General features: G+C 35.9%; 1 protein-coding gene across 1 annotated transcript in view; it reads right to left on the reverse strand.

Annotated features, from left to right (window-relative positions):
- LOC150108543 (KICSTOR complex protein SZT2-like) overlaps positions 1-26,151 on the reverse strand; it is a 1,022,772-nt gene that overhangs the window by 205,369 nt on the left and 791,252 nt on the right. The window contains exons 46-48 of the mRNA XM_090390485.1: positions 23,686-23,837; positions 14,896-15,091; positions 2,266-2,459 (exon numbers count right to left, since the gene is read on the reverse strand). Of these exons, the coding sequence (XP_090246611.1) occupies positions 2,266-2,459; positions 14,896-15,091; positions 23,686-23,837 (542 nt within the window). The remainder of the gene's footprint in view (positions 1-2,265; positions 2,460-14,895; positions 15,092-23,685; positions 23,838-26,151) is intronic.

Below are 26,151 nucleotides of genomic sequence, written 5' to 3' on the forward strand. Positions count from 1 at the left end.
GAACTGACTTCTCCTCTTCTCTTATTGCATCTACTTCTGCCCTCTGGAACAGCTTTCCTCATGATGTATTTCCAAACAACTGCAGCCTGCAACTCATCAAAAAAAGGAGTCAAACATCTATCTCAATCCTCACCTACACCCCACATATGGCACTGATGTGTTTATAGGTCCTTTGATCGTTTGTGTATGGGATCAACACACACACACACACACACATTTAACTTATACTAGATGTAATTAGAGTAGTAGGATTACACAACATATTATTCATGTCTTTAAGAAATGCTCCAGGGAATTAATAGTACCCTTGGCACACCAGTTTAACATGAAAACAGGTGAAGTTCACAAAGAGGATAAAACTTTTCCACTTCACAAAGGAGAGGGGGGAGAGATCAGACTATAAATTATAGGCCAATCTGTGTGTCTAGGGGTTGTGACTAAGGTGTTAGGGAAGCTGGTGGGAACTAGTATTAAGAACTGGGTTGGTAATAGTGCTATTCTCTATGATGCTCAGTATGGATTTTTTTTGGGAGAGGTTATGTTTTTGCAATCTGCATATGTACTACAACAAGGTGATGACATGGGAGATGCATATACAGTGGTATACTTTGAATTGTCCAAAGACCATTGATAGATTGCTACATGAAAAGCTGACAACTAAACTGGAATGGATGGGACTGAATAAGAGACTGGTGAATTAAATATGTGACTTGCTGTCAGGTGTCAGACAGTTATGGAGGAGCGGTATCCCAAAGAGCAAGGGGTCATCACGGAGTGTTGCAGGGAATTGTTTGGGAAACTTCTATGTCAACAATATTGGGACAAGCTTAACTGTGTGTGTGTATGAAGGTGGTTGCTAGTGATGCAATGGTGGAAAGAACTATGAGGAGCAGAGCAGATGTCGTGGCCTTTACAGTAGGTGAGTGAGTGAGCAGGAGATGCAAAGTGTAAGGTCTTGAAATTTGACAGGTAAGGATGGGAGTGATGATAGATGGAGACAAGTTTAAGGGGTCACCTTGCAAACACTTTGAGAATATCACAATGAATGGCAAAGATGAAGAGGACCTTGACATGTAGAAGCAAAGTGGATACAGTTCCTTTGTACAACACTTTGATCAGATTGCATATGGACCACAGAATTCTCCTCATTTTATAGGGAATGGGAATATCTTAGAGTCTAGAGAAGATTCACTAACTTGCTGTCAAGTCTATGGAATGAAGACAGATTGAGAGAATATATGCAGAGCCTTGCAAATAGAAGAAGAGGGGATATGATTGTGATGTTTAAGATGGTGAGAGGTTGTTACCAGATTAATGTGAAAGAGATTTTCATTGAATAGAGGGACACAAAGGTAGAAAAAAATAATCCTTGGAAGCTGTATAAAAAGGAACAAATTCTTTGCATGGAGATTGGATTTTGAGTGGAATGCATTGCCTAAGAGCGTGGTAAATATGGAAATCGTGAATGTGTTTAAGGTACAGATTGATGATTTTTTTTTTGCATGACTGCATTGACATGACTGAATGACTCCCTGGAGGTCTGATGTTAATAATAATTATATATTATTACTAACATCAGACAATCACAGTAGGGCTGTGATAAGATATATTATCACAGCCCTACTGTGAACTTTCATCAAATGCCACTGAAATGTGAAACTTCACATTTTCATGAAAAATCATGAATTTGAATCATATTGTAAAAAATACTTAAAGAATAGGTATTATTTCTGGAAAAATTTCCATGTTACTCCTCTAAGTAAATATTATTATTAATTGAGTAAAAAGCCAATGACATAAAAAAGGGGTACTCCTAAACAAAAACAGGCTAAACAGCCATAAAAATAATACTTAATAAAGTGTATATACTTATGTTTGCATTATGTTTCAGAGAATTACTGTGCATATGTTATGCAAACAACTTGAATTTTAGGTGTTCAAACATTCATCCATTTGAGGAAACAATCATTTTTTGTGATATAAATTAATGATTGTTCTGTATTCATGAAGAGTGCAATACTAACGAAAACAGTCAGCAGCATTTCTTTTTAAAATAATTTCAGTGCACCTTAGCATAAAAATGGAAGGTGGCTGGACTTCCGAACATTCTCTTATTACAAGATGACAATTTTCCATAAACTCCAACATTTTATATGGCAGAAGTTTACCCAAGCATTTGATAGTTTACATATTATTTCAATAACTGCTTTTTCAGAACTCGATAATTAAAAAAACCTGTGTAATTAATACTAGAAAAATTCTTACCAGATGAGGTTTCCAGGTTGTATTGTAGCATATGTATTCATCTTGACCCATCAAAGAATTCTCAACCTTCAAGAATGCTTTAGGAAATAAATCTGGAGTAAGATTGTTCACCATTGCTTGAAATTCTTTCAAAACAATTGGTATGGAATGACGAGTGGTAAGGAGAAATTTATGATGAAGTACTGTTGGAACAGCTGTAAAGAAAGTTCTCAAATATGAAAATAGAAATTTTTGAAAAATTACTACTGGTTGGCCAACTGGTTAGTGTATCCGCTTTCCAGCCAAGAGGCTGCTGGTTCGAATTCTGCATAGGCATGAATGTTTGTGATTGCCCTCCCAATATGGACTGGGTCACCATGGGAGTAGTAGACCCCCAAAATTTCCAGTACATATGTCATGTGTGAAAATTAACACCCTGTTAATTTTAAAATGCTTTTAACCAAGATTTGCTTATAATTAAATTAACAGGTTATTTTTTGTTATTAATTTCCTGTTATTTTTAACAAATTTTGGCGAATAGGCCAACATACGTTAGAAAAACACTGTAGTAATTTAGCCGATATAAATAAGTCACTGCTCATAAAACATGTTCGGGGAATGATTAGGATGTGATCCCACCAATCGCACTGTAATTGGTTCTTTTGTTGCATGGCATGACTTTCTGCGGCAGTTTTATTACACACAATTTTGTAATTTTTAGGGAGTTAATTATAAAAAAACAGCAGAATTCAAAAGTTCAAAAAAAAACTTGATAGTTTTTTTCAAAGCAGGTTTACCTAAACCAAGTGCCTCAACATCTAACATTAACTTCACATTAACTTATCTATTATTAACTATAAAGATAAGTTAACTTATTAACTTGTCATATTAAATTATGTGAAAATTGTGTTAAAAATTGTATGTAAAACAATTTTTTTTGTTATCACAGTGCTAATATTGATAAAATTGCAGTATAATGTTACAGATATTTTTATTTTAAAAAATTCGCAATTTAATAGACTTTTGATTTAATGGACACCCCTTAGCACCTATTAGTCTTAAATCGAGGGTTTACTGTATCTAATAGGTTATTATTTAAATTATTATTCAACCTTACTTCATTTCTTTCAAAACTAAACTAAATTATATTTAGTTTTCTCTTACATGTGTGAAGATTATTCACAAAAACTTATCTACTAAAGATGATTACAAACATCCACGTCCATTGAAGGATTCAAACTTGCAGCCTTTTAACTGGAGAGTGGATAAGTTAACCACCTGTCCAACCAGGCCTGCAGATTTATTTGTTTTTATTTTTTATGCCACAGATGAAAGGCTGTTAGCTCATTAGTATATTAATATTAGTACCATGGATAGGATAAGAGTTAGATAATCTGGAAACTGTTCTAGAAACCAAACATACAACTTTTTCCATCCACTTTTGGCCTTCAATAAGTAGGTCAGGGTCTTGGACTAAGCATCAAAAATTCATCATCTTCTTCTTTTAACTCTTTTTATAGCCACTTCTGGCTATATGTGTCTCCCAATTCTCTCCATCTGTTTCTATTCTAAGCTTGTTGGTGCCAAAGAGTTCCAACTGTTTTTCTTATATCATTTCTTTCAGGTCTTCCATCTCATTTTTTACCTCCATATGGCTGCCATTCCAGTAAAACTTTTGTCCATCTATTGTCCTTGGGTCTTGCAATGTGTCCTGCCTGTTTCCATTTCTTTCGAAGTATGTTTTCTCCAGTATTAAAAATTTTGTTTTAGCTCTTATTTCTTCATTTTTGATTTTATCTCTGAGTCTTATGTTTAGCAAACATCTTTCCATTCTTCTGTTTTTTGAATTTTATCTATTATTTCCTTTCTGAATGGCCAGGTTTATGCTCCATATGTGATAACATGCAATACACATTGGTTGAACAGTCTTGCTCTGTTCTAGGTTTTATTTTGCTGTTTAAAAATCTCTTCAATTTTCCAAAAGCTGCTCATCCCATTCCTATTCTTCTTTTCACTTCTTCCATCTCTTACCTAAAAATGACTGCAAACGTCAATGCCATGGGCACTGACGTTTGGCTGCAGACATCAATGCCTATGGCAGGTTTTGAACTCGAAGCCTCTTGGTTGGAGAGTGGATAAGTTAACCCTTTAGCCAACCAGGCTGTCCAAATGTTGTATAGTTTGTTATTTATCTTTTTTTATTATGTTAATCTCACAGATGAAAGGCTGTTTAGTACCCAGTATATGAGTTCTGGTACTATGGATAAGATACGAGTTAGATATTCGGAAAACCATGCAGTGGGAGATCAAAACATCACATAGAACTTGACAAGCCACTTCCTATGTCCAATAAGCAGAGTGGTGGTCTCACACCACGACAGGGAATTCATCTATCCCTTAAAAACATTCACAAAACATTCATGCCCAATCCTTGCTGACTGGAGAGAGGTATGTTATCTACTTGGCCAGCCAGACTATTGTGGATCTCTCCATTCCAATATTCTTGCCAATAAGATATTAGTCTTTTTTTTTTTTTTTTAATTTATTTAGGATATGCCTATAAATAGTGTCAAGCATATGATGGTCTCTTAAGGGGTGAGATGATGTAATGGTGTTTATTTCACTTGATCCCACTGTGGTTGGAATCCAATATAAGCACAGGTCAAAATGAAGCCTCCTGATATAACCGATGATGGATGAAGAGTGTTATAAATGGATGGTATATCAGAAACTTCACAATGCTTATAATATATGAAATTGATAAATGAAAAATTTCAAACTGATATAAATTAGTGCAAGCTCTCCAGAATGCAGTTAAAAAGTATAGTTACTATATATTGCAATGGGATGAAAAGATATTGAAAGTTTATTTTTCACTTGGTTAGACTATAATAAATTTAGTTTAATTCTTTATCCAAGTGTGAGCAAACAAAGTTTGCACCTGAAAGTACCTTCAGGACTGGGGTAAGGTAGTACAGCAGTACTTTATCCAAGTTTGCTCACACTTGGATAAAGGATTAAACTAAATTTATTATAGTCTAACCAAGTGAAAAATAAACTTTCAACATCTTTCTCTAAATCCAGAGTAATTTAATAAAAAGATGGCACACCTTTTGGCAACTCCTATAGGTAAAGATGACCTGCTATTGCTTCTACCTGGTATCTCCACTTATGGGCCTGGCTCCCACTGAAGAGACCTCAATAAAGGTCGAAACTAGTCTGGGTAGTGGCACTTCCCTTAATGCATAACATTATACATATCCGCAAGGAGATGTGCTTTGCATTATGGGAGATACTGAGATAGGAGTGATGTTGGCTTAGTCCACCTTTGCAATGAGTTGCCCGGTGTTGTACTACCTTACCCCAGTCCTGAAGATACTTTCAGGCACAAGCTTTGTTTGTGCCTGAAAGTATCTTCACACTTGGATAAAGGATTAAACTAAATTTATTATATTGCAATGGGATCTGACTAGATATTATGTGGTCTGGAAAGATAGCGGCATACTGCACTAAAACCAGTGATTTTAAAATTCCGGGCAAACAAGTTAAAAAAAAAAAAAATCAGAATATTCTTCACTGTGTGTCTGATAGAGCTGTTGGGAGAGGGTAGATAGGTGGAGAGAAAGAACGAGGGTGGTAATTGTCAAAATTATGTTAACTTCACCAAAACAAGCTGAATGATGGGCGTTGTACTATTTTTTTTTTTTTTAATTGCAAAGACAGTTTTTGGAATTCAAATAAAAAGAATTCATTCACTTCATAGAATAACTAATGTTTGAAAGGCACTATTATTTGCAATTCTAATTGGGTGAAGGTGGACAGCCTCCAACCATCAAAGCATACTGTTTCTGGCAGAGCAGACTTGAGATCCATAGCTGGATCTTGATCAGATAAGGGCACTGTACAGGCAGAGCAAAGAATATCAATTTGCACCCAAAAGATGAAGGTTTTTTTATTGGTCTCCTGCTATTTTCTCATAGTTGATGATGTATGAGAGTGGTCTGAAAAGTCTTCGGCATCAACCATAGATGGCAACACTATTGGCAAGTTTTTTTTTTTTTTTTCTAAGTTGGTACATCTGTCATAAGCATCCACATGAAATTGCAAGTCATTCTATCAAGTAGTTTGTTTTATACAGCTGTCTGAAGCAAAGTGTTGTCTGTATTTCCTTGAAAAGGATAAAATTGAGTGTCGTGCGGTTATAAAATTCTTTGTAAAAGAAGGTTTAACAGCAAAAGAAATTCATTTGACATTCATAAAAATTTATGGGCACTCTTCTCCTTCATTTTTGACAATTAAGAAATGGGATGCTGAGTTCAAACGTGGCTGTACCTGTACTTCAAGATGATCCACGTGAAGGACATCCAAAAAGTGTAACAACACCAGAAATCATTGATCAAGTGCACGATATGGTATTGGATGACAGGGAAGTCAAAGTGCATGAAATTGCTGAGATTATAGGCATTTCAAAAGAACATGAAGGATATATTTTGCATGAAGAATTGCAAATGAAAAAGCATTGCACAAGATGGGTGCCACGCATGCTCACAGCAGATCAAAAAAACACTCGCATGAAAATCTCTGAACAGTGCTTGGAGCGTTTTAAAAAAAATAAAATTGATTTTGTGATTCGATTTATCACTATGGATGAGACTTGGATTCACCATTACACACTAGAATCCAAACAGCAGTCAAAACAGTGGACAGAAGCCGGTTGTTCAGTGCCAAAGAAGGTCAGTTCCATCAGCAGGAAAGATAATGGCATTGGTGTTTGGGGATGCTAAAGGCATTTTGTTTATTAATTATCTTGAAAAGGGTAAAACAATAACCACGGAATATTATTTCGATCTTTTAACCTGACTAGACAAAAAAATTCGCTAGTAAAAAAACGGTTTGCAGAAGAAAAAATCACCTGCAGAAGAATGATTGTTATGGGAGATTTTAACTACAGTAGTATAAACTGGGGAGAAGAAGATGCATGTGGCAATAAGGGAATGGAATTTCTAGAATTCTTGAGGGACAAATGTCTTAGGCAACATGTAATAGAGGGAACAAGAGGTTCAAGAGTTTTGGATTTGGTTATAGCATCAGAAGAGTTGATAATAACTGAGATGACATCTCTCCCACCTGTTGGAGAGAGTGACCATATGGTTTTGACTTGGAAAATGAATAGACATGCAGGAGTATCAAAGAGATGGGAACGTATGTAGAATTATAAGATAGGCGATTATAATAGTCTAAGACGCCAACTTGGAGGGAGGAATTGGAAGGCCGGGATATCGTTAGTGCATGGGAAATTATGAAAGAATATTTGTTAGCAGCAATGGTAAGTTGTATACCACGAGTGAACAAGAGGACACAATTTGGAGTAAAGTGGATGACAAACAATTATTAAACAGGAATTACATGCAAAAAAGAGGCTGTGGAAGAGATATAAGGAGACTGGTGAAGAGAAGATGCATGAAGAGTATAAGACACAGGCCAGAAGAGTGACTAGTATGGTAAAGAAGACGAAACTGGAATATGAGCGGAGATTAATCCTAAGATCCAAAGATATCCTAGGGAATTTTTTAGATATGTGGCCAGTAAGAGGAGAAATGACTGTGGAAGAATGACATTGTGGGATAAAAATGGAAATAGAGTGACTGATGCAGAGGACATAGTAGAATTGTTCAATGAACACTTTATTGGAGTATTTCATCCTGGAGGAGTCAGTTTTAATGCTCGAGGGATAGGGCAGGTTCGAGGTTTAGAGGTACAGGAGGAGAGTGTGATTCAAATACTGAGTACTCTTGATGTCAGTAAAGCTGTGGGACTGGATGGTATTTCACCATCAGTTTTGAGAGAATGTGCTAGGGAACTGACAGTGCCTTTGATCTGGCTTTTCAATGAAAGTCTGGCTGCGGGAAAGGTGCCCATGGAATGGAAGGAAAATGAGATAGTGCCATTGCATAAGGGCGGTAGCAGACTGGAAGTGTCCAATTATAGGCCAGTTTATGTGTCATCAGTAGTTAGTAAGTTCTTGGAGAAAGTAGTGAAGGACCATATACAGCATTGGGTAGATGAGGGTAATGGTATCTGTGAGCGTCAACATGGATTTGTGAAGGGGCGCTCTTGTTTTAGCAATATGCTAGCCTTTTATGATAAAGTTACAAGAGCGTGAGATAAGGGAAAGGCACATATACTGCAATTTTCTTAGAATTTAGCGAAAAATTTGACAGGGTGCCACATGATAAGCTGATATTTAAGTTGCAGCACATGGGTCTGGATGTCAGATTGGTCAACTGGATTCAGGATTGGCTGTCCAATAGGTATCAGAGAGTTGTGTATGGTGGGACAGTTTCAAGGAAGCAGAGGGTTACAAGTAGGGTCCCTCAGGGCTCAGTACTGGGACCTATATTGTTTAACCTTTATATCAATGATATTGTCAGTGGATTGCAAGGGGATATTCAGTTGTTTGCAGATGATGCTTTTCAGGCTACCCTCATATGTAGGATAGAATTTTTTTTAAACTGAATACAAGTCACAAGAACTTAGCTTCTGCCACAAGCATGATTACTGTTTGTGTTAGTCTTAGTTCTGTCAGTAGTTTAGATTCTCACCAACCAAGTCTTATGTGGTGAGAATCTAAACCCACTTAAAAGCTTACACTTGGATAAAGGATTAAACAAGAATATAATTTCTTGGCAAGTTCTATTTAATTTTGTAAACTAGCAAAAAATGCCAGTATTATTTTTGACAACACCGAAATTTCCAGAAAATTTGAGATTTCTCTTCTTGGAATTACCCTGACATCACACCTCTCTGCCGCATCCTTAGCTTCTAAAAAACTAGGATTTCTGTTTCACTCAAGACATTACTTCACCCCTGAACAGCTGTAAACTTTATACAAATTGCAAATCCATCCAGCTATTGAATACTGCTTTTACATATGGGATGGGTCCCCTAAAAGCTCCCTCAAAATGCTTAACTGAATACAGAGGAGAGCAATCAGACTTATTAATGACCCATGTCTTACCAACTCACTACCCCCACTTTCGCACAAATATGGTTTCTGCACCATGTGTATTTTTCGAATATTACAATGGGAAATGTTCTTCTGAAATAACATCACGTTGGAAAACATGCAGCTACTGCTCAACATTCCTTCACAATGCTGCTTGAAATCCACAGAACAGGTTTCTTTCCCCCCCCCCCCCTTCATCCCTTCAACTGCTGTATTGTGGAACAGTCTCTCCCCCCCCGTTGTGTTTCCCAAGGAATACAATATACAGTCTTTTAAGTCAAATGTAAATAACTTCCTCCTTTCCCAACCCACTACCCATGTACAGTACTAATGTACTATAGGTTGTAGTTAAAATATAATAACTAACACTGGGTTTATGGATTGTAAAGATTTAATAAACCTACTAGTTTCACCACTTAAGCTAGTTTCTTCATCTGGATTGAGATGAACATACAAATATGCAACAAGCTTTAAATATGAATCAATACATCACTAAAAAACACCAAATGTGTAGGAACTGTTACACAAGAATACAAGTACAACAGAAACACGTGGAGCATGGATGCTGGTACATGGTCAATCACTCTTCAGCAGGTGCATCCAATAGTTTGCAGAAAAATTAAAGTCTGATGTGTTTAAAGATCTAACGAGTGACTTACAAATGTCACACAAAATCTGGGATAGCAAAATTTTGCCAATAAAAGGGATGGAAATTGAGGCTCTGTAATGAATGTCATGGATTTGGGATTTTGGAGAAGGATTAGAGAAAAGCATTCTTTGTGCTATTTTTTTAGGATATCCATTACCGATCAAAAATGTAATAGAGTGGCCTTCAAACCCATTATGACAGTATGAAATCTGTTACATTCACCCAAGGACCACAATCCTTTCAACAACCATCCTGGAGTTTACAATATGCCATGTTCTCGTGGCCTTAAATAATTAAGGCCACAAGAACGATGCTTGCCCTTCTAAACTCCAGAAGTTTAGAAGGGCAAACATCGAGAAGTTTAGAAATAAGACAAAAGGAGCATATTGAAGACAACAACAACAACATAGAAGACAGCTCAGGCATAGCATTCCATTTCTTCCACACTCACCACAACAATGAATGAGATAAAAGCTCCCATGCTGTACATAGAAGATAATTTCATCTCCCACAACATCAGAGAGGTTACAATGGTAATCCACTCATAATCTTTAAACACATCAGACTTTAATTTTTGGGGTGCTTAAGGGTCAAAGCTGTATAAATGAGAGGAGACTCAACATAGCCTTTAAAGGAATGTGGAGAACCGACCAGGGCTTCTGACCTAAGGTCCAATCCTCACCTTCTCGTGGTACACCCTGTTAGGTATCTACCTGGATACTGAACGAACGAGGATGGGCTGGCAATTTGGGATTTAGCTGACCAAATTGTATTCTTATTGGCTTAAACCAAAAGAAAGAAATGATGATACAACATGACAGAATTTCATACAAGCTGGGGCATCGCCTGGATAAACAAGGCTCCCGTTGTTTTCGCCAGGGAACGTCAGTCAAACAGTGAAACGTCAGCTACTGGAACAAATCTGAAAACACACTCCAACTCAACATCACTAGAGTTAAAGATCAGTACTATTAACATAAAAAGCCTGAATGGCAAAGAAATGGAGCTAGCTGAGGAATTAGATAAGTACCAGATCAACATAATAGGGGTGATTGAAACACAAAAGACAAAAACTGGTGAGATCTTTCTGAGCAATAAATACAAAATGTTATATTCAAACAATGACAGTCAAGGAAAAGAAGGAATAACCATAGTATTCAACACAAACACGAGGCTAATCTTCTTGAATGGCAGACAGTCTCAAGTAGAGTGATGTGGACAAATATCAGAATGGGGAACTGGACAATGAGACTTATTTGTGTCTAAGGTCCTACAGAAGGTTCTACTAAGGTAGAAGTGGAGGAATTTTTTTGAGGCTTTAAAGGAAAGCAACTGGCACAATGAAAAAGGAAAAATTAGTCCTTGTTGTGGATCTAAATAGCAGAGTAGGAAATGACTGTCATACAAAAATATTTTGGGAAAATTTGGAGAAAAGAGCAAAGCTAATAATAATGGAAAATACCTGTTTTGAACATGTAAGAAAAGTTTTAAAGCAAATAAAAGTTGAGCAGCTCTCAGATGTGAACTGTAGACTAAAATACACAAAGATTATTGAAGAAAAAATGAAAGAGTTTGAGAACAGGAACCAAACCTTGGAGATTCAGTGGCAAGCCTTGAAGAAAACCCTGATTGATTCAGCCATAGAGGCTTGTGGTGAGGTTGTCTGCATGAATAGAAAAATCAGAACTCCATGGTGGACACAGGAAGTCAAAGAGGCAGTAAAGGAAAAGAAGAAAGCATATCAAAAGTTCTTGGCAAATTAGTCAGCATGTGCTCTTAGAGAATACAGAGACAAATGTAAGAAAGCTAAACACTGTGTAAAACTAACTAAATAAAAGTCATGGGAAGACTTTGGTAAGAAAATAAATATCAAGAAGGTGGCAAAACGTTCTGGAGGTTGTTGAAGAAGCTCAGAAATGGAGGAAAGAGTGAGTAAAAGGAAACAGAGATGATAAAAGTGACATGAAAACTGGAGAAAAAGATATCCGTGAAGTATGGAGTAATTACTTTGAAAAATTGCTAAATGAAACAAGTAGTGATAGCACTGTGGTAAAAAACACACAACAGGCATAGAGTCAAGAATACATATCCATACTTGAAATAGAAAAAGCCATCCAAGGTTTAAAATGTGGAAAGGCAGCAGAAGTAGATGATATTCAACCAGAATTGCTGATGAATGGAGGTATAAAAGTCTTACAGTGGCTGCACTGCATACTTCAGAAGGCCTGGACAGAGGGACGAATTCCCAATGATTAGAGTAGAGTTCTCATAGTACTCATATATAAAAAGGGAAATAAAACTGAATGTGAGAATTACAGAGGTATTCCTGGTAAGATTTATGCAAGAATACTTGAGAAACGATTGAGAAGGATTGTGGAAGAAGAGCTTGGTGAAGAACAAGCTGGATTCAGGCTAAATAGAGGCTGTCAGGATCAGATCTTCGCTTTACGACAAATAGTTGAGAAATCATGGGAATATAAGAAAGATCTACATTTAAGTTTTGAAGATCTGGAAAAGGCATATGACACGGTGCCAAGAGGGAAGCTGTCAGTTATATGGTGTCAATATGACATTATATCAAGCAATAATTAGTCTTTGAGTTGTAAGTCAGCAGTTAGAATTGAAGGAAGTACAGGAAGATGATTAAATATTAAATCTGGTGTGAGACAAGGATGTACATTATCCCCTCTCTTATTCATTATTTATATGGATCACATTATGAAGGAAAGTGGTATTAAAAATGATATCAAAATTGGAGATGTTAATGTCAGCTCTCTGCTTTATGCGGACGATGTTATACTTCTAAATAAATCCAGTACACGTCTGCAAGATTCCCTGACTAAATTGAATAACTGTTGTAATAGATATGGTATGAAGGTCAGCAATAACAAGACAAAGACAATGAAAATAGGCAGAATCACTGAAAATGTCTACTGGTTGTGAATGGAGAACCTGTGAAACAAGTAAAACAATTCAGCTACTTAGCCATGATTTTTAGTGAAGATGGTAAATTCACATATAAGAGAGAAATCAGTCGGAACACTAAATTAGCTGTATACAAGACAGTGTTCAAACCAGTTTTAACTTATGGATCTGAGAGCTGGGTCAGACGTAAAACACTTGACCAAAGACTACAGACCGCAGATATGAGTCCTGAGAAAAATTAGAGGCATGAACAGATGGCATCAATGCAATATCATATTAAAAATGAGGATATTAGAAAAGAACTTGATATTGTCAGCATCCAGGAATGCATTAGCAGAGCTAATCTAATCTCATCTAGGAATGCATTAGCAGAGCTAATCTCATGATTTTAATTTTTCTGCAAACTATTGGACACACTTGCTGAACAATGACTGACCATTTGCCAGCGTCCACACTCCACATGTTGCTGTTGTACTTGTATTCTTGTGTAACAGATCCTACACATTTGGTGTTTTTTAGTGATGTATTGATTCATATTTAATGCTTGTTGCATATTTGTATGTTCATCCGAACCCAGATGAAGACACTAGCTTAAGTGATGAAACTAGTAGGTTTATTAAATCTTTACAACCCATAAACCCAAAGTTTATGGGTTGTAAAGTTATTATTTTTTAATTACATTAGTTTTATGGTTGAAAAAACAACATACATACTATAGGTTGATCAACCACCCTCTCGTATATGAGTTAAAAAAAAAAAAAATTAAACTTTGGTATCTCTTCTTGGTCTGGATCCCACTGATGATGGGTATGCTTCCTGGGGCATAAAGCAGTTCTTTTCAGTTTGTGGGTCTTTTGGCAGTCACGAAGTGAAGCCACTGTCAAGTTTCCTGTCCTAGAATGATTCAGGTCAGATGTAATGAGTTTAAGTGTAATTTTCACATCACTCAGTGAGATTTAGAGGGATGTTGTAGTTCACTTGGACATTTTGGAGAGGTCCTATGCAGTTTAACAGGCCTTCAATAAAGGTTAAAAATGGTCAGGGTAGCAGTCTTCCCATAATACTTAGCATTATGCACTTCTAAAAGGAAGTATGCTTTGCATTATGGGATGTGAGGAAACTGATGTGAAATCATCAGCTTCTATATACAAGTAGCCTACTCCTGAATATACTTCATGCTTAGTAAAAGGTCCCTAGTGATATTGAATTCTATGTTGGTTCTGGGAGCCTACCAATGTCCAAACTGCAAATGTTGAGCATATTTCAGCATTTTCTAGACAATGGATGCTAGGTACATGTCTGTCATTCTAATACAGTGCCTTCCATTTTAAACATCTGGGATAAAATAAACAGATTGTTTCTTGTACATACCTAATAAATAATATAAATCTTTGTGTAATAGAGTTACAATCTGGGTGACTATCAGAGACATGCTGTTAACTATTGAGTGTTACCCAGAGGAAATAAGTGTGCGTGCAGATGAGCTATTAGGTACTGCCATATGCGTGAGTGAAACTTCCAGGAGCTATTACATGTTGTTACCAAGTTTCAATGGCATTCGAACACAAAAAAGAAGATTTTCAGATTTATATTATTTATAAATCTGAAATATAAATATTTACGTACTAAGCCGTAAATATATTAATATAATTCCAACATTTACCAGCCTGGTTAAATGAGGGGTTAGCATATCTGCTCTACAATCAACAGATTGCAGGTTCAAATCCCACTGCTTGTATGAATGTTTGTGATTGTCTTTAGGAGGGTGATGAATATCATCACTTGGTGTTAGACCACCACTTATTGGAGGCTTAAACTGGCTTGAAAAAGTTCTATGTTTGGTCTCTAGAGCAGGGTTTCCAGACTACATAAAAATAAATAAGAAATTACAAAAAAAATAATAAATAATAAAATAAAATAAATAAAATTGATAAAAATGAAGAAAAAAACAATCCTAAACCCACCCACACTACAAATGTACTATGGATAACATTATAGGTACTATAACAACCTTTCAAGGGTGGGAAACCACATAAAAAAAATTAAATGAAAAAAAAAGCATAACACTTACAAATACTTTCCCCAAATTCTAGGAATTTTCTCATGAAGGAATGGAAGACAACAGTTAATCTATCTTTTTCTTTCATTTCAGATGGAGATGGAAGGGAAATATTTGGACTTGTAGATGAGTGCAGAAAGACTGGATATGTTGCTTCATTTCTTGGCTCATTATCACTTTGATCTAAATCCTTAGAGAAGATGGAAAACTAGAAACAAAAATAATATGTTAGTGTAAAATGTAAAATTAAGTATTGAATTAGAGACCACAGGAGTAAAATTTCATATTTATAAATAAGAAGATGCATAATAATTATTTCATTAATTTCTCACTAAATCTTAACGTAAATAGGACTTGGAAAAATTGAATTAGAATTATTAAATAGTAATAAGTATAAATGAACAAAAAACATTTAGGTGTTGGCTATTCGCGAAAATAACTGAAGCAGTCAAAGCCATGAAGAAACTTGTATTAAGCTTGCCAATTATATGTTAGCCAGTCTGATTAGCTGAATGGACAGCACACACACCTGCTATGCAGTTAACAGGCTGTGGGCATGAATGTTTGTGCATGTCCTTAAGTGAGAGAGATAAATTTCAGTGCTTGGTAAGTCCATTGGCCTGCTTATTGGAGTTTGGAGGTGGCATGAAAAAGTTCCATAATTGATTTCTAGAGCAGGGTTTACAAACTATGTGAAATTTAATAAACATATAAAAATAAACATAACAAAACAATAATATTTTTTATTATTCTTTTTAAGGATATGGAGAGTTCCAGTCCCATACATTTCTGGCATGTCTGAACCAATTTTAAGAACACTTAAATATATAAATACTATAAAGGTAGGGTTGGGGCTAATGGGGGTGTTAAATTCATGTACACTAATACTAGGAGTATTAGGAACAAGAAGGAAGAATTTTTGGCCATGGTTGGCACTTTCAGACCACAGGTTATAGGTATTAGTGAAACATAGCTGACTGTAGATGATATAACTAGTGGGATTGAATGTGATGGGTATAGTGTGTTCAGGAATGACAGAGAGAATAAAATGGGGGGAGGAGTATTGTTGATGATAGCTGATGAGCTACAGCCAAGGAGAATAGAAGTTGAATTGCAGGGATAGAGAAAAGAGCACATTTGAGGTGTGAGATTGTGGCTAGCAGAACTAAATATACAATTGGGTGCTGCTATAGACCAGGTGATGGAAAAGATGGTGGTGACAGTATGCACAAGCAAATAGAAGAAATGGGTGGAAGGAGGGTGATTATTATGGGAGATTTCAACTATGGTCGCATTGATTGGAGTGAGGAGAGGACACACGGGAGGAAGGAACTGGATTTTATGCAGTTATTAAGGGATAACTATCTGCGACAGCATGACCTAGTAATTACATCTGAGGATTTGGCTGTAACAAATATGACCACATTGCCACCAATCGGTGAGAGTGATCATAGGGTCTTAACTTGGGAGGTGGCTAAAGGTGTAGAATTTTCAATTAAGACAGGGTACATGTGGAATTATCGGGCTGGAAAGTATGACAAGCTTAGGAGTTTGATTGGTTCAGTGCCATAGCATGTACAACTGCAAGGACTAGAAGTTGATAGTGCATGAGAGGTAGTTAAGAAGTGCTATGCATGAAGCAATGGCTGACTGTATACCTAGAGTCCGAATAATAAATCAAGTAGGGGTTAAATGGATGAATAACACCATTAAGCTTGAGCTGCAAAAAAAGAAACAACTATGGAGGGAATTTAAGGAGAAGGGTGACCGGCAGGCACATGAACGGTATAAAGCGCAGGCCAGAAGGGTGACGAGTGTGGTAAGAAAAGCAAAAAAGGATTACGAAAGAACATTGGCCATGCAGGCTAAAGAGAATCCTAAACAGTTTTTAGATATGTAGCAAGTAAAAGGAAAAATGTACATGGCAGATTGATTTTAAAGAATGCCGATGGTAGGGAGGTAACTGAATCAGTTGAGATAGTTGAGTTACTGAGTGAGCACTTTGCAAAAGTATATCATCCAGGTGGTGACATTGCAGAAACGAATAAACCAGTAGATTATACGGGAATTGTGGTTAATGAAGTGGAGGTGAGTAGTCTATTGCATAACCTCAATGTCAATACATCTGTGGGATTGGATGGTATACCAGCTCGTGTTGTACGAGAAGCAGCTAAAGAATTGTCAGTACCCTTGACCATTTTGTTTAATTTGAGTCTCGGGTCTGGGTTAGTCCCGAGTGGGTGGAAAGAGGGGAAAATAGTTCCACTGCATAAAGGTGGTTCCAAGACTGCTGTTGTAAATTACCGACCGATTAGCATATCAGGAATCATTGTCAAGGTCTTAGAGAAATTAGTCAAGAAAAGAATACAGGATTGGATAGATGAAAATGGGATATTGTATGGGGGACAACATGGTTTTGTGAAGGGTAGATCATGCCTCAGTAACTTGCTCACGTTTTATAACACAGTGACGGCTGAACTGGATACGGGTAATGGGTTTACAGTGATAGTACTGGACCTTGCCAAGGCCTTTGATAGGATACCACATGGAACCCTAATCAGTAAACTGGAGCAGATGGGTATAGATATAGGGTTGGTGAGATGGATAGGAGGGTGGTCGAAGGAGAGATATCAAAGAGTGGTTTATTCAGGAGTGGAGTCTAAAAGACGTCTTGTGACTAGTGGAGTGCCACAGGGCTCTGTTCTTGGACCACTGCTTTTCAATTTGTTCATCAATGATATTGGAAAGGATCTGAGAGGAAGTGTTCACTTGTTTGCTGATGATGCAAAGTTGGGTAGAGCAATTGTGAGTGCACAGGATGTCAAAATTTTACAGGATGATTTGGATAGTTTGGAGGACTGGGCTAGGAAAAATGGATGTCAATTTAATGTGCCAAAATGTAAGTTATGCACTTTGGGGTGAAAAGAATAGCAGCAGTATATCGCATTGGTGGAACCATACTACAGGAGATTGATGAGGCCAGGGATTTGGGAGTGTTGGTGGATAGGAAGTTGAAGTTTAGGGGGCAGATTGCAAAAGTAACTAAAACAGCTCACCAAATCACTTGGCTTCTGAAAAATACTTTAACATGCAGAGACGAACAAGTTGTTGTTCCTCTGTATCGAGCCTTGATAAGACCCCATCTGGACTTTTGTGCCCAGCTATGGGCACCAGGGTTTCTTCGTAATGGGGAGGAAGTGGAGAGGGTCCAGAGACGAGTGACCAAGATGATAGCAGGTCTATGGAATGAACCTTATGAGAATAGGTTGAAGATTTGTGGGTTGCAGAAATTGGACGATAGGCAAAGGAGGGGTGATATGATTGAGACATTCAAATAACTGAAGGGTTTTTATAAGATTGATCCAGAAGATATCTTTGAAAATATGACTGGTGGTGGGAGGACTAGGGGCCATGCATGGAAGCTGGGCAAGAGCGTGGTTGACAAGGGTGTTAGAGCTAGGTTCTTTACTTGGAGAGTGGTAAATGAGTGGAATAAGCTTCCAGAGTCTGTTGCGGGTGCTACGACCGTGAATGAGTTCAAGGCAAGGTATGATAGATACTGTGTGAATGTTGAATAGTTGTTCTTGACATGATGTTAGGGCCTCCCTCGATGAGTCTGTCGACTCCTTGGAGTTTCCCGGAACAATAATAATAATAATAATAATAATTTAGTGACTGCATTTATTCCTTTCAATAAACTATCCTATCGGTTTCTGTCTTCTTAAGATAAATTATTTCTTCTTTCTCTTCCTGGCATTTATCAAGTTCCTGGTGACTGTAGACTTTCCTACTGCAGGTAAACTGGACATTCTATGGAGAAAATATTACAACAATCTTACACTGTTAATGAGAAATCTGACCTAGCACAACAAAGAACTGATACCGACTACAGTATCCTCTGGTCTGAAATATGCTTACTTCATTAGTGCTGCCACAAGTTCGAACATTTGTTTAAAGAGAGCAGCAAAGGTTTGCTTCATTATCTGAGTCTGAACCAGGATTACTGCTCCCTTCTTACAAAAGATATGGGAAAGCCTCATTCTAATCAGACATCATTAATACATATTTTAAATATAATGAATCTTCTGTTAACCACTTGTGTTGTTCTATTTATAACATCATACGGCTCTTGCTATTTTAAATAATCCATTGCTCACATTCTACCTTGTATTTCATTAGCCTTATGTTATTGATAATGACCTGTAATTTTCAGGTTGAAATATCTGGTTATTAAAGTTTAATACTTTATCCTTATGTTCATGTGTTATTTTGTCTTATAAAACAATGTGTTCACTAGATGGTTTGCCTTCTGAAGGGAAGAAAAAAGAATACACTGTATCCACCTCTGAATGAAACTAGCTACCACATCCTCAGCTGGAAAAGGTTAGACAAAGTTTATCAACTTACTGACAAGAGATTCAAAGCCTGAGTTTTTACAAGCAAACACTACTTCATTAGATGAAAATTGATAAATCCATTTATCTAGGTAAGTACATGAATTTCACTGTCTAGAGCATCATTGATACTTTGCTTACTAGACTGAGTAGCAGTGAAAATTAGATTACAGCAGGTCAAGTTCTGATTTTCTTTTTTCTTATTTTTTCATTAGCAAAATGTTTTCAGTGTTATATCACACAATAGGGACATTCTAAAATTTCTTCTGTTTTTGAGGGTATAGTTTTATAAAGGTTATTCTGAAGATAGACTACTACTAAATAACTGGAATAAATCTAAGGGAATCTGTTTAAGAAGATTCCAAGGATAGATAGCAAATAATGTTGTTGCTGTTGTTTTTTGGTATTCTGTTAGGCATGCCTCGAGGGAGTTTGTGTAGCCATGTGTGTGTGTGGCGGGACATCGAAGCTATTATTTCTTGAGAGCAGGGTAGATCCTTTTCAGGTGTATGGCTTAGCAAAATCATCACAACATGCTCCTTGTTACTCTCAACTTCAGCTTACCAGAGATAACCATAAAAGTCAATGTTTCTGCTTGAAGTATATTCATGACTAGGCTACTTTAGAGGCTAATGATTTCACATCAATTGCCTTAGTATCTCATAATGCAAAGCACACACCCTTTCAGATGTGTATAATGCTTTGCATTATGGGAAGGATTCGAAAAATTGTTTCTAATTTAGAACATGATTTATATAAAATAAGACCCAATGTATTTACGATTTTGAAACACTTAAATACAGATACTAAAGAAAACATAAAATTAAACACCGAATTGAAATTAGAAGAATTTCTATACTCAATTATGAACAGATAAATATTTTAAAAAAGATAACTGGCAAACATTTAATGAAAATGAAAAGGAAATAACTAAAGAAGAATTAGAAATCAATCTGAAAGGAACAAAAACGGAAAATCACCTGGAGAAGATAAGCTAGGTTCAGGACTGTATAAATATGCAGGAACAAGGTTCAAAGAAAAACTCCTAGTATTTTTAAATAAAATCTATTTAACTGGTAACCTACCCCCCCCCCCCCCCACACACACACAATAGAATGGAAAAAAAGCAACTGTGATTCCTATCTTTAAAAAAGGTAGTACAGATGACCCTAAAAACAATATAGGTATAAGTATACTAATACTAAAGGAATACACGTTCAAATTTATAGCGGGATCTATGTAAGAGGCGAGTTTTTGACCAAAGGATGTTGTGGTTAGTTTCAATCCCAAGCTGAGCCAATCCAGATTTTTCAGGTTAGTTGTGATGAATGGAGGATTGATGTTCTGGGATTCTTTTTTCAAGAGAGCATCCAGTTTGTCCAAAATAGGAGAGAGAGAGAGAGATCACAGTTGCAGGGAATTTGATAAACTTCAGGGAGAGACATAGTTGAGCGTTTGTCTTTAGGAGAAGGGAAATGGGAAGATAATTTGTTAATAGGTGAATACGTAGCTGTTAACTCATATTTCTTCAGAATTCTTGAGATAGGTTCTGAAATCCTGGAGATGTATGGAATTGGAACTCGACGTATTGAATCACTGTTGTTTAGTGGTGGATTATAAGAATCAAGAAGATGTTATGCACTCTTTTCGGAAAAGCCATTGAGTTTCATGTGTTGTTGGATAGTAGAAAGCTCTTTCTACAGAAAATTAGAAGTAGAACAATTAGTTTTGGCTCTTCTGATTAGACATTTCATGATTCCTGTTTTTTGACTATGTCTCTTCCTGGAGTTCATCAAATTCCCTGCAACTGTGATCTCTCCTATTTTGGACAAACTAGACGCTCTCTTGAAAAAAGAATCCAAACGCATCAATCCTCCATTTATGACAACAAACCAGAAAAATCTGGATTGGCTCAGCATGGGATTGAAACTAACCACAACATCCTTTGGTCAAAAACTCGCCTCTTACATAGATCCTGCTATAAATTTGAACGTTTATTCAAAGAAAGCGTAGAGGCATTACTCCTTCGGCCTAACCTGAATCGGAATGACTGTATATCTGTATCAAAAATCTGGGAAAGTCTAAACAGGATAACTCATTAATTGATATTAATTTCATGTTATTTAATATTATTAATTAATATCTTTATTTCAATCAAGCATTTTCAGACCGAAACATTTGGCTAATTAAATAATTTTCTTGTGTTTACGTGCTTATGTTATTCAATCTTTATGTCATAAGTATCTTTAAAATATCATATTTTTGTTTTAATCCTACATCCAAGCATGAGCATCTGACTTCACAACAACAACTCCCTTAATATCCCAAAATGCAAAAACATTATGCGACTACTTAAACTGGTTTTGATCTTTCTTGAGGTCTCATCAGTACGAGTCAGACCCAAGAGATAAATAAAGATTAAATCTATGCAGAAGTCATATTTTCCATATACAGGTAGTAAAAAAGGTATATCATATCATTTGTTTGTCAGATGTCATCTCCTTCCAGGAGGTTGACTACCATGAGCTTCCACCATGTACGGTTTTGTGCTTCTCTTTTACATTCTTCATAGGACAAAAAGGTCCAGTCCTTAATATTTCCAATCCAATCTGTTCTTTGTCTTACTCTTCTTCTTTTTCCTTGCATCATTCCTTCTAGAAGTGGTTTTTGTAGGGATTCATGCCTTAGTATGTGACCAAGGTTTTCCTTTCCTTAATGGTTTTCAACAGAGTCCTATCTTCTCCAATCATCTGTAATATTTCTAAATTAGTTTTTCTGGCAGTCCATGGGACTCTAAGAATTCTTCTGAGGATCCACATCTCTTATTATTAAATACTCAGAATTAGAGAAAGTTGTGGAAAGTTTTTCTGTTTGGTAATGTACTTGACAAAAAAATGCATGCATTTTACATTTCATGATCTTCAATTTGCCTAATTATTTCACATTTCTGGCAAATTCTATAATATATATATATTTTTAAACATAAACTATTTCCATTCTACATTTTTTGATTTCAAAGTCAAACCGAAACAAAGAACAACTAGCCATTTCCATTTATACCTCATGAACAACTTTATCAATACATATCACTGTATAATAAAAAATTAAACATACACATAATTGATTGAAACAAACTCAAAATTAATACTCATACTAGGCTAAATATCATAAGAAACATCTTAAGAACAGTAAAAATGAACATGACTTGTGAACAATGCTGATTGTGCCCTATTATACTATATACAATACTTTAGAGATTATCTAAATATCTAAATCCGAAATGAATACTATCTTTTCAGAACACTCTTAAAAATGACTTTCCTCAATACACTGCCTAGTTGCCAAAGACAGATTCCACATACAAGTAACAAAACAATGTATATCACCATATTAGTAATATACTATGGATGAGACAGTTGAAAAACTGAAACCATTAAAGATCCAAAAAAATCCCTTAAACATCAACTTCAGCATCCTTGAATAGGATTTTATATAACTTACAGACTGGACAGGGGCTGGGAAAACTGGACCTACAAAACAGGACCATTTTGGAAATACTGCTAGCTCAGATGTGGCACACTTTCAAGCAAACACTGCCAACATGCCATTACCATACTTGGTGTGCAGTTATTGAATATATGTTATTAGAATCAATTGTAATATAACAGGGATTTAACGTGATATTTTTGACTTGGCACACCTTTCTCACTATTCCAATATTCTGCCACTTATTTCAAAGTTTAAGTGTGAAAGAATAGACTGCAGAATGGAACAAAAATGGAACAGAAGACAGTGTTAAAACTAGTTTTAAGTTATGGATCTGAGAGTTTGGTAGAAATAAAGCACATGATCAAAGACTAGAGATCTGAGAAAAATTAGGGTAGTGAACAGGTGATATGAATGGCAGAATCACATCAAAAATGAAGATATTAGAAAGGAACTTGACATTATTGGCATTCAAGAATGCATCAGTAGAACTAATCTAAAGCAGTATAAACACTGAAATAGGATGTTTGAGGAAAAGTTGGCAAAACAGGTGCTTGATCGGAAATTGATGATCTTTTGTTGTGGGATCATAAAAAGTCTAGGATGTTTCTAACATAAACAAAATTTATTTTATAAGTGACTTTCACAATTAATGAATATTGTCAATACATTATCAAATCATGAAGCCAATAGCTATATATGCATGTGGTTATGTTATATAATTATCTGATAATTTGATGATAGTTATTGAATAAATATTATTAGTCTAGCAATGTTAAGAGTAAGTAAAATAAAGAAATAATAAATATCCAAAGAAAAACAGATATAATAATAATAATTTTATTTAATATATAATTTTTATTTATTATTTATAACTTATTTTAACCATTTTCTGTACTATTATTAATTAGTCTTCTTTTACCTTAAAAATTGATGTTTCTTTAGGTACTAGAGTTGGAGATTTCACTGCCACATCAGGAACAGATGAAGAAAGTTCCTTAGTCTTATATGGTAAAACAGACGTTAGATTTGGGCCTTTTGGTAAATCTCCCATATGCTTATTCATCCTGCCTACTGAAACATAATATTTTTAAATAAACAGGTTATCCCCTTGGAGGTTATATACAGTCTTCAAAAAAATGAAAGGCAATATTTTTTTCTGATCTTTTCATTAGATTATAGTTCAACCAGTTAAACATTTCCAAGGATTACACCTACTGTTTATTTCATGATGTATGTTATCTTTAAACTTTGGAACAATAAAATTTATGGAGACACTAAAAGAAGTGATAAATAACTTCTGAATTACATCAAATATTTTCAATGCTCATATTAGAAGGGTTATAATTTCTAGCACCACATGTTGCACTAGGAGTGACTCTACTAGAAGCAACTCTTCCCTTTAACCTCCAATAGAAGAGTTGGTTGGTATTCCTGGAACTGCAGCGAAGCAACCAAGGATATGAAACCAGATGAAAAGCCTTTATAAAAGTTCCTTGCATTCTGGATAGAATTTGATATTTAGATCTTCCTGGAAAACTGAAGAAAATTTTTGCAGCATCTAATGACTGTGTTCCAGAGGTGTTCCCCTCCAAGAGAAATCTAACATTCTAATTCAAGGTAGCATTGTGATATTTTATAATTAAATCATTGTAGTGTTACAAAGAGATATCTTATTATCCTTCTTTAAGGAATTTACTAGAGAAGGTTTCTGTACCACTACCAGAGAAGCAAACATACCTGGAAGTTGTGATGACCATCTACATTACCATTTATCAGAATTAATCATCTGTGTATTATTATTATGAAAGTCATTGAATTCTATAGAACTATTACCTGCAAATAGCTGATAATAGAACCAAGGTTTGGTTCCTGTTCTCAAACTCTTTCATTTTTCCTTGAATAATGTTTGTGTATTTTAGTCTACAGTTCACATCTGAGAGCTGCACAACTTTTATTCATTTTAAAGCTTTCTTACATGTTTTTATTTTCAATATGTAATTCAATTTTATCCTGCTCAAGACTAAAAAGTACATATCAAGCACAAGTACATTTCATAGATTATATATGAAAAGCCATGACATCAGAAACATGCAATGTGGAAAGATAGCAGGTTGATAATATTTGACATATATCTGGAGATGCGATGGACATCATCAGGAGAGATAAATGGATATGAAGTAATATCGTCAGGCATGACTTATCTTTCACGGTATTAACACCACCACAAACACTTTTATCAACAAAGATGTTTTGTTAACGCTTATATTTCGCTGATTTTCAACTCAGCGTCATCAGAGCACAACACACTTGTAAACGCGACAGTGAGTGAGTGAAACAATATAATTGCAAAAGACAAAAGATCTAAATTCCTATTTTTGGTGCCCTCTAATGAGAAAAAAAAAACAAAAAAAAAAAACAGCAGTTATCCAAGAGTTTTTCTTAGGATAACCGTCTCCCAAATTTTTGGCAAATTAATGCAACCATATTTGTTAAGGTTGGGAGAATTCTTCAAAGCTATTGCTGTCAAAAAATAATCTTTCAGATCTATAACGACTCCTAAATAGCACATTCGTTTTCTTCCATCTTATCTCATGTGAAGGAGTGTCCAAAGCGTGGTCTACCAGTCCTGACTTGCCATATAGTGAATGTATTTTTCATGTTCTTCCAAGTGGATGTTAACTGATCTTCCTGTTTGCCCATAATAGGCCAAGTCACAGGGAACTTCATACACTCCTGGGTGTGCTAAAGGGTGAAGTTTATCCTTAGGCGAGCAGATCAGAGTTGCCAGCTTGACATGAGGTTTGAAAGTGGTGCGAAGGCCATGTTTCAACAATACTTTGGCTATCTTTTCCGATGTACCTCTGATATAGGGAATAGAAATGGTCATGTTGTATTCTTGTGTATTAGGGGAGGGAAGAGTAATGGGCCTATGTACTATTTTATCTATTTTGTAGGGATTGTAGCCGTTGGCTAAGAACGTATGGCACAGGTATTGGAGTTCAGTGGTCAGAGTATTGTTGAAACATGGCCTTCACACCACTTTCAAACCTCATGTCAAGCTGGCAACTCTGATCCGCTCACCTAAGGATAAACTTCACCCTTTAGCACACCCAGGAGTGTATGAAGTTCCGTGTGACTGTGACTTGGCCTATTATGGGCAAACAGGAAGATCAGTGAACATCCACCTGGAAGAACATGAAAGATACATTCGCTACTATTACTATGGCAAGTTGGGACTGGCAGACCACGCTTTGGACACTCCTTCACACAGGATTAGATGGAGGAAAACAAATGTGCTATTTAGGAGTCGTTATAGATCTGAAAGATTATTTTTTGAGTCAGCAATGGCTTTGAAGAATTCTCCCAACCTTAACAAATATGGTTG

Source organism: Typopeltis vanoorti, chromosome 3, assembly GCF_054136105.1.
Source record: "Typopeltis vanoorti isolate ZY-2024b chromosome 3, IOZ_Tvanoo_1.0, whole genome shotgun sequence".
Taxonomy (NCBI): Eukaryota; Metazoa; Arthropoda; class Arachnida; order Uropygi; family Thelyphonidae; genus Typopeltis; species Typopeltis vanoorti.